Genomic DNA, 10437 nt, shown 5'->3' on the forward strand with positions numbered 1-10437 from the left:
ACGTTATGTTTTTATTTAATACGTCAAATTTTAGTTCAAGAACAAAAGATTCTGTTGTTTAAAATTGGTTTTATTTAATGTTTAAATTCAGTTTAAGAACATATGATTCTGTTGTTTAGAATATGTTTTTGTTTAATATGTCTAATTTCAGTTTAAAAATAAAAGATTTTTGTTCTCGAAATGTTTTTGTCATTAAATAAGTTTGACAGTGTTGCTTTTTCATTATAATTTAGAGATTCTGTCAATACTATTTACTCAATACTTCATTTGCAGTTCGACACCCGTATCAAACTATACAAAATACGAATCGATTCGTTTTGTTGGGTTATACTGAGGTATCAAAAGTAACGAGTAACGTAACGATACGATAGTAACGAGTACTCATTTTAAAAGTAACGAATACATACGGGTTTGCTTTTTCTCGTTACTTTTACACCTCTAACAATAACAAGTTCGACTGGCTGCATAGATTGGCTGTTTGTTCAGTTTCTGTTGCTTTGCTTGCTTGCTTCCTGCGACTGAAATGACATAAGATCCAGTGTTACCAACTCCTAGGCAAAGGATAGTGTAATACGAGTCCTCATGAGATAGAAAGAGAAAAACTATTTATTGTGCGTCTCTTTCTAGTAGTTTCGAGTAACCCATATTCATTGCTTGGCTAGAATAATTCTTGCCAAACATTCCGATGGTAATTACTTACATCACTTATCAACTCTTGTCGCTGTTCGTTTGTTTTAATGTAAAAACTGTGGTTAGCTTTTATTTTATTTTTTACAGAAAACTGGATTATCGGCGCGATCAAATTTAACGCCAATAAATTGTGGAAAGAGGTAGTCTCTGCCTACCCCTCCGGGAAAGAGACGTGATTTTATGTATGTATGTAAATTGTGGAATTGAAACAACGTACAGAAAAAATTGAAATTACGAGCTGCACCTAAAACGATTAAAATTACGTGGCCAAGAAGCTTATAAAAAAAAGTTGCCGTCTTTAAAAGTGTATATTTGAACTTTAGTGCAAACTTTTGATAGGTACTTATAAGGCAGTAAAATTTAAAAATTTTGTGAACTTTAGATTATTTCTTAAGTATATTTGTTAACTCTTTCAAATGATATCAGAAAAACCCAAGAAAAACATTTTTATAAAACTATCGCTATCTCTTTTTAATTTAAGACTAAAATCGTATGTAAAATAGGACAATGATAGTTATATCGGAATCCTAAAACATCCGCTCGACAAAGGCGGCCGATTTCGCCATGTTTAATTTTTAAAAAAATACGGGACACATTACAAAGATTGAGTTAGCCTATACGGTATAGGCTAACTCAATCTTTGATTTGAGCCTATACCACATAGGCTATACCTATACTATATTTTATGTTTTATGATAAATTCTTAATATAAAATGGTCCTAGTTAGTAAATTTTAAAAATTGCATATCCATGGGGTGTTATATAAAGATATGGAGAAGCCAAAGGTTGCGTTAGCGTTTTTTATTTGATAAATTGAAGATCTAAAAAAATTATGTTTTCTATATCCTTTGATGATGCCCTCAAAACGGCAAGAAGGGTGCACCGGAGGGAGGGGTTTAAGTGAGTAGCGGTAGGTACACTACATGCCGGCAGATCCACACTTACCTGGGAGAAGATCCAGGGGGCGTAAAAGGTTTCCCCTTCGTAAACAAAAAAAGCGTAGTAAAAACGTTGGACAATTTTGGTCGCTACTTTTTTTACAATTACTGTTTAGATAATTAGCCGGGATGTAAAATAAAAAACTGTATGTTGGTAAAAATAAAGAAAACTATAATAAAAATCTTAAAACATAAAAACAATCCTAACTATAATTCGTCTTAAGTCATTCTTGTGAAAATTAACAAAAGAAGCTCGTCATATTTCATTTTACAAAAATTTACTTTTTTTCTTAGCGGCCAGTGCGCTATACAACTTTAAACATTCTGCCCGCCAAAGACGACAGTCTTTCAATCTATCTGCCTGCCATTGCTAACTACCTATACTTAGTATATCAATAAATACGAAATGTCTAATTTCCCTTAGGGTTCAATTCAGTTGCACAGTTCATTTATCCAATTAAATTCTCATTTTTCTATATAAACAAATCAAACACTAAGTAAAAGTCTTATTATCATATAAATAATAATTGTAACTTTGTTCAATGAAACATTAATTTTCTTAACAAGTGGACTGTATAATAAGGAATGAAAAAGAACAAAAGTAATGAGTAGGTTAATAATTTCCTTCGTCAATGATAATAACTCTAGCTAGACTATTTACTGGAAATTAAGTAATGAATCATATACACTAACGGTATATACTATAAGCGGAATATTTTAGAGAATCAGTAGTCTCTACTAACTAGTGTAAGTTACAAATATCATGGAACTTAAGTAATTAATAAGCATGTTACATCAAATATATTATATATCCATATTTACACCACATGTTTTAACACTTATTTAAAACATTATCCGAAATTAACAGTCAGTCAACAGTTCCAGATTAAAAATACCTACCTACTGAAGTATAAATTCAACAAAATTTAAATAAATTCAAAGAAACAAGTTCTTTGAATAATCTAATTCCTTTACTGTTTTAAATTCCAAAACATATATGTATCTTATCCTAATTATTGTAATCTGTTATACAAAACATTAATTAATATTTACACATTTATTATAACAACTTTGTCTATTAGATGTTACTTTGCCACTTATTATCCACCCTAATGTTGTGTTTTGGGCGATCGCAGTTCCAGAGGGTGATTTGAGGAGACCTTCTCTAATAATGTTGCTGTAAACCTCAGCACCTAACAGAACATCGATTGTGTTAGGTGTATGATATTTAGGATCAGCTAACTTTAGGGTATTAAGTGTTGCCCAAGAAATCCCAATTGTCTTGGATGGAACAATAGTGGTTATACTATCAATTACATAGGCTTTAACATTTCTTATATAATCAGGTCTAATAAGAGAACGTATTGGTAAAATAACCATAGCTCTTGAATTAATACTTTTGCCACAACCTAAACCCGAAACCCTACAGTTTGTATAAAACTTCCTCAACCCCAGCTGTTGTACCATGCCTTCTGTAACGAATGAAGTTTCCGAACATTGATCGACTAGAGCTCGAAGAGTGCGTCTTTGATTTTTATTAGTTTCGGTTGTGACTAAAGCTGTGGGAAGCAAAACATGATTTGTATTTCCTCGTGCGAGGTGACTGCTAATGTGTTTAACATTCTCTTCTAACAATGTAGGTGAGTCAAGGTTAACTTGGCACTGATCATCATTCTCACTTTCAGTTCTATGTTCTTTTAATCTATTTACAGAATATTGATGTAAGAGAGAATGATGTCTCCCTTGACACGTGCCACAGTAAGTTGTACTGCGGCAATATTTCGCTGAATGATTTGGCACAAGACAGTTATAACATATTCGATTAACTTCAGCGAACTGACGCCTTGCGCTGTACTCTAAATTAGAAAAATCTTTACAGTTACAAAGCCTATGACTACCTTTACAATATATACAAACTATTTCTTTTCCGAACATAGTTACAACTTTTGAGGGATTATTAATCATGTTACTATTTTTATCTTTAGTTTTGTTAAAATCATTTACTTTGGGGTCTAAAAATTCTAATGAATGATATCTTTTTTCTAAGAACTCCTTAAACTGTATAAAATTAGGCAATTGGTTCGACTGAGAAGATATTTCGCTTACAAAAGACTCCCATTGCTTACGAGACTCTTGATCTAACCTTAAACTAACAAAATATATAACTAAAATATCCCAAGACTGTACATCAATACCCAAGTTCTTTATTCCGTTTAACATATCTAATGTGCTATCTAATAAATCTTTAATGGCGGTGGCAGACTCTGTTTCTATCTTTTTTTTACTAAAAAACCCATTTAATATGCAGTTCACCAAATATTGTTTATTGTCATACCGGTTCTCTAACATCGACCAACATTGCGAGTAATTTTCATTTGTAATTGGAATATGACGTAGCAGTTGCTCGGCCTCCCCGGTGATACTTCCCTTTAAATAATGTAGTTTCTGCACGTCGTCAATGGCACTATTGTTATGAACTAATGAAATAAAGAGATCCCGAAACGTCATCCACTCTGTATATCTTCCTGAGAAAACTGGTATGGATATTTTCGGCAGCTTCACGTTACCTCTGTTACTAAATGCAGTGTTGAACGACGACGACTCGGATGTACCTAAGTCTTGATTTGGATTGCACAATTTTGCTACTAAATCTTTTAATTCTGATTTGAACTCGATATAAAATTCCTCCATGTCGTCATACAGTGAGTCCTTGAAATAACTACAGTCTGATAATTCCTTTATTTGTAAAAGTTTATAGTGGTTTGCTGTAAATTCAGTCCATTTTGCTTCTATAACTTGCAGCCTCGTTTCAATGTATGATTTTGACAATCTATCCTTAGGACTCTTTTTAAAGTTAACTTTGGACTTTTTTAATTGTATCATAATATTATTTTGCACGTTTATAAGCTCCATTGTTATATAAAATCACTTAAATTGTTATGTTTGTATTACTCACGCACGGCTCGGCTCTGTCCTTTTACCAACACACGATCTCTTCCGCCGCACTGCTGCGGGAGTAGACTTCGCTCAATGATGCTGATGCTATACCTCCAAAGAACCGCTATTGCAGCGCCTGGTATCACCGTCGAAGACCTACTGCTTTCTTTACCCCGGCACTTACACGAAAAACTTTGCTTAAATATTCTACTACTGGTTACTACAATTCGGCTCGTAAGGACCAAATGTTTAGATAATTAGCCGGGATGTAAAATTAAAAAACTGTATGTTGGTAAAAATAAAGAAAACTATAATAAAAATCTTAAAACATAAAAACAATCCTAACTATAATTCGTCTTAAGTCATTCTTGTGAAAATTAACAAAAGAAGCTCGTCATATTTCATTTTACAAAAATTTACTTTTTTTCTTAGCGGCCAGTGCGCTATACAACTTTAAACAATTACAACCCTAAAAATGCCTTTCTTATTGTATAATTCGAAGAGGATAGGTATATTCACTAAGTTTTAATTTCAGTTAACAATGCCAAGGCCGTAGCCTTGGGCGGGGTTATTAAAAACCTGCAACAAAGGTATCACCTTCGATATTCAATGTACTTATTTCCAATTTTACCGAAAACAGTGACTTTTGGAACATCTACCTAGGGACTTCACAGACATTTAAGTTATATCAAGTAATTGGCCTGCGCAAATGGTGTGACCTTGAACTCTAAATCCAACACAAATTGAGGCATTATTATTCTTTTGTAGGATTCCCATTTTCCATTCCCGTGTGGTTCCCGGCACCAATAAAAAAAGAATCTTCGTAAAAGGCGACTAAGGGATAGGCTTATAAACTTGGGACTCTTCTTTAAGGCGATAGGCTAGCAACCTTCCACTATTTGAATCTGTGTCATATTAGTGTCAATGTCATTGTCAAGAGAGATAGACTAACAGTGTAACGGCCATACAAGACAATAAATCAGTTGGGCATTGCGTCATCATGCAAGCGAAGCTAGAATGTGTTTTATTTATAATTAATATCCTAAACAATCATAAATTCCCATATGAAACATGGTGTCAGGTGAAAACAATTTAAAAAAGATCCTTAGTGTTGTAAACAAAAAGAAAATAAGATTAGTAACACAATATCTATATGTACTTCAGTTTGAGGTTTGCTAAGCGGTGCTTAGAAATAAAAGATGGTGGAAGACAACAAAATGGAAAAAATAATGGTAGGATCCATAAAGCCGCCTGTGGGATATTCAATAATTGATGGAGACTCATGGAAAAAGTATAAGCAGATATTCAACCTATATTTAGTAGCAACAGGCTTGGAAAAACAAGAGGATGAAAGGAAAATTGCAGTTTTCCTATCATGCGCGGGAGACGAGATGCTGGATGTATACAATGGATTAGGAGTGATAAAGAGTTGGAAGGCATTAGAGGAAAATCTGGACAATCACTTTGGTACCAAAAATAACACAGTGGCCAATAGTTACAAATTTTTCAATTTAAGGCAAGAGGAAGAGGAAAAAGTAGATCGTTTTGTTACAAGGCTTAGGAATGCAGCTAAGATCTGTGATTTTAAAGAAGAAAAGAGATTGATAAGAGATATGTTAACAATAGGAGTAAAAGACGTTAGTCTCAAGGAAAGATTATTATGGGAAGCAGATTTAACATTAGAAAAGGCGATAAATTTATGTCAAGCAGCAGAAAATAGCAAAAAACAAATAAAGGAGATGGAGAATAATGCGAAGGAAATAAGTTTCATGAAGGAAAGTTCAGCTAAAAAGGATCGGCAGAAGATGTTTCATTGTAATAGATGTGGAAGACAACATGAATATAGAAATTGTCCTGCGTATGGAAAGAAGTGTGCTTTGTGTTCAACATTCAATCATTTTGCGGTAATGTGTCGATACAAAAATAAAAAAGAAGAAAAACCACCAGGCACAACAAAACAGTTACATAAAAAAGTACAAGGAGTGAAGGAGTCAAATAATAGTGAGGACAGTAGTAGTGAGGAATTCGGACCATATTCAGTAAGTAGTTTAAGTAAGTTACAATGGCATGAGGTTATAAGTGTAGAAGGCTATAATATAAAATTTAAGTTGGACTCTGGAGCAGATTGTAATGTTATGCCGCTTAGGTTATTTAATAAAATTACAAAAGGAGAATATATGTTAGGAAAGCCAACGGTTCTGGTAGTTTATAATGGTCAAGAGGTAAAAACATCAGGAAGTGTTGAACTAAATTGTATTGTTAAAGGACAAAAAGGTTGTATTCGGTTTTGTTTGGTAGATATGCAGGTTCAGCCAGTGTTAGGGTTGCCAGATTGTGTAAAATTTAATTTAATTAATAAAGTAGACAATATAGTTGTACAGGATAAAAGCACATTTTTAGCAATTAATGAGGATGTGTTTTCAGGATTAGGCAACATAGGAACATATACAATAAAGTTGAGAGAAAATGTTCAACCAGTAGTTAAGCCAATTAGAAGGGTACCTCAGGTGATAAAAGATAGGTTGAAAGAAACTTTATGTAATTATGAAAGTAGAGGTATTATTAAAAAGGTAGAGGGACCTACCACTTGGTGTAATAATTTAGTTATAGTGGAGAAACCAGATAAGTCTCTTCGGTTATGTTTAGATCCAAAGGAATTAAATAAAGCTATTTTAAGAGAAAATTATCAAATCCCTTCGCCTGAAGAAATTTATAACTCACTTGCAGGAAAAGGTGTCTTCACAGTATTAGATCTCAAGGATGGATTTTTTCAAGTAGCCTTGGACGATGAGGAAAAGCTGTGTACATTTGGTACACCCTTTGGCAGATACAGGTTCAAAAGAATGCCATTTGGCATATCCTCTGCTCCCGAGGTAATGCAAAGGTTAAATACTGTTATTTTTAGTGATATACAAGGAGTACATGTGTACTACGATGACATAATCGTAGCTGGAGATAGTTTGTCAGAACATGATCAAATTTTAAGTAAGGTAATAGATAGAGCGAGAAAGTTTAATGTTAAGTTTAATAAGAATAAAGTTCAATATAGGGCGGAGTTTGTTAAGTATGTAGGGTTATTGCTATCAAAATCAGGGATAAAACCAGATCCTGAGCATGTGAAGGCCATTGTTGATTTAGAAAAACCAAAAAATATTAAGGAATTACAAAAGTTCTTAGGAATGTGTAATTATTTAAGTAAGTTTATATCAAATTATTCAAAAACAACAGAGCCGCTTAGAGATTTGTTAAAGAAAGATGTGTTGTGGGACTGGGGTAGTTTGCAAGAAAAAGCGTTTCAAGAGGTAAAATGTAAAATTTCCAGTGCACCTACTTTAGCAATATTAGAAAAAGATGGTACATTAACATTGCAATGTGATAGTTCTAAAAGTGGTATGGGTGCTTGTTTGTTACAGAAGGGTAAACCTGTTTCTTTTTACTCTAGGTGCTATACAGAATGTCAACAAAGATGGGCACCCATAGAAAAGGAGCTATTTGCAATTTGTTTAGCTATGGAAAAATATCATCAATTTGTTTATGGACGTAGAATAGTTGTAGAAACAGACCACAAACCTTTAGTTGCCATAATGAATAAAGATATTAATCAAATCTCAGCTAGGTTACAAAGAATGGTATTAAGACTGTTAAAATATGATTTTGAAATAAAGTATATTCCGGGATCTAGAATGTTTGTAGCTGATTATCTATCTAGACATTATAATACCACTAACGGGCGGATAGAAAATACATTAAAAGAATTAGTTCATTGTGTGAGTTCAGAAACTGTATACGGTTTAGAGGGTGAATTACAAATTTCAAAAAGGAAACTAATAGAATTACAACAAGAATCAATGAAGGATGGTAACTTGCAACATATTATGACTTGGTTTAATACAGAGTGGCCCAAAAATGCTAAAAATATATATGGTACAGAATTAAAAAAGTTGTTTAAATTAAGAAATGAGTTAATGGTAAAAGATAATATTGTATATTTTGAGAATAGAGTGTTAGTGCCTAGATCATTAAGAAAGGAATTATTAAGTATTGTGCACTCAGGTCATGCAGGAGTTGTGAAATGTAAAAAGAGGGCAAGGAAAGTTTTATTTTGGCCAGGAATGTCGAGAGACATAGAGAATTATGTATTATCATGTAAACCATGTGAAAAATATAGAGTATCTAACTGTAAACAACCTCTGATGTCTCATGAGATTCCGGATTTGCCATTTAGTAAAGTAGGTATGGATGTAGGTCACTATGCAGGTAAAGATTTCTTAGTTGTGGTAGACTATTTTTCCAAATGGATTGAAATGGTATGGTTAGAAAACAAAACAGCTTCAATTATAATACAAAAGTTAATGAAAATTTTCAGTACTCATGGATTTCCAAGATATATAGTCAGTGACAACATGCCATTTGGTAGTTTTGAGTTTAAGCAATTTGCATTAAAAAATGACATTGAGTTAATTATGTCTAGTCCTCATTATCCTCAGTCTAATGGTTTATCAGAAAAAGCAGTTGGAATTGTAAAAAGTTTGTTAAAAAAATGTGAAGAGAGTGGTACCAGTTTTGATCTGGCAATGTTGCATTATAGAACCAGTCCAGTGGCAAATTTAGATTATTCTCCTTCAGAGTTGTTAATGAACAGGTTGTTAAGAACAAACTTACCATGCTCAAAAGAACTTTTGAAATCTAAATTGTGTGTAGATGTTAAAGAAAAATTGTTAAAAAATAATGAAAAATCTAGGACCATTTATAATAAAACTTCTAAATTGAAAGGGTCTTTTAAAAAAGGGGAAGATGTGATTATACAGAATGTACCTTATAACAAGTATTGGTCTTCAGGTAAAGTGATGGAAGAAGGAAATGGTCCTAGATCGTTCACAGTTATGAATGATAAGGGAAATTTAGTCAGGAGAAATGAGAAACACATAAGAAAAAGTAAAAACAAATTTATTAAAAAAGAGGAATGTTTGTGGGGTAGTATACCAGGTGAGGCTACAAGGGTGGAGACTCCGGTGGTGGTAGATGACCCAGGGGTATCTCAAAGAAGTGTAGAGTTGGGTACAGCCGGCAGTAATGATGTAGTCACTAGGGCAGGTAGAATTGTTAGAAAACCAGTTTATTTGAAAGATTTTGATTTAAAATAATATAGTAAAATAGATAATAAATATTAGTATATAATAATTTAAAAATAAATAAAATAAATAACATAAGGGGGGGATGTGTCATATTAGTGTCAATGTCATTGTCAAGAGAGATAGACTAACAGTGTAACGGCCATACAAGACAATAAATCAGTTGGGCATTGCGTCATCATGCAAGCGAAGCTAGAATGTGTTTTATTTATAATTAATATCCTAAACAATCATAAATTCCCATATGAAACAGAATCTAAATTCTATCATAAACAGCTGAACGTGGCCTATCAGTCTTTTTTTAGACTGTTGGCTCTGTCTACCCCGCAAGGTATATAGACGTGATCATATGTATGTATGTAGCATATTATGTAGGTACTAAGGCCTCAAAGATAACTTTGTTCAGCCAGATTGGTTGCGTCTTCCCGCGACCATATCAGAATAAAATACCTAGGTACGAAATTATTTATCCTTGAGGGCCATCCATCAATGATGCCGAAAATAACTATTCCACGCGGAAGAAGTCGCGGGACAGCTAGTGGTTGATAAAGTTGTCCTGTGGTGACCAGAACAAAAGACAAACTTGTAGGGAGTCCAGAACGGGTAGGTACCTCCCATGATTCGGCTCGTACTTATAACCACATGTTTGGTAGAACCTTAAATGGTAGGAGTTGGTAGGTAGGTAGGTAGTCCTGTGGTGGTTTTCGGTCTGACACTAAGAATACGGCCACTCCATCTCT

At 33.4% G+C, this 10437-nt stretch overlaps 1 protein-coding gene across 2 annotated transcripts; it reads left to right on the top strand.

Moving 5' to 3' along the window:
• The first annotated feature begins 5529 nt into the window (after positions 1–5529).
• LOC132902506 (uncharacterized protein K02A2.6-like) lies at positions 5530–9888 on the top strand. 2 transcript variants are annotated; one of them, XM_060947806.1, is made up of 2 exons: positions 5530–6604; positions 7293–9888. In XM_060947806.1, the coding sequence occupies exons 1-2, from the start codon at positions 5765–5767 to the stop codon at positions 7314–7316; spliced, it is 864 nt and encodes a 287-aa protein (XP_060803789.1). In that variant the 5' UTR covers positions 5530–5764; the 3' UTR covers positions 7317–9888. The 2 variants fall into 2 exon arrangements, with proteins under 2 accessions (XP_060803789.1, XP_060803788.1); XM_060947805.1 differs by having other exon boundaries at positions 5548–6604.
• Positions 9889–10437: the final 549 nt, after the last annotated feature.

The sequence above is a fragment of the Amyelois transitella genome, chromosome 14, assembly GCF_032362555.1.
Source record: "Amyelois transitella isolate CPQ chromosome 14, ilAmyTran1.1, whole genome shotgun sequence".
Lineage (NCBI taxonomy): Eukaryota > Metazoa > Arthropoda > Insecta > Lepidoptera > Pyralidae > Amyelois > Amyelois transitella.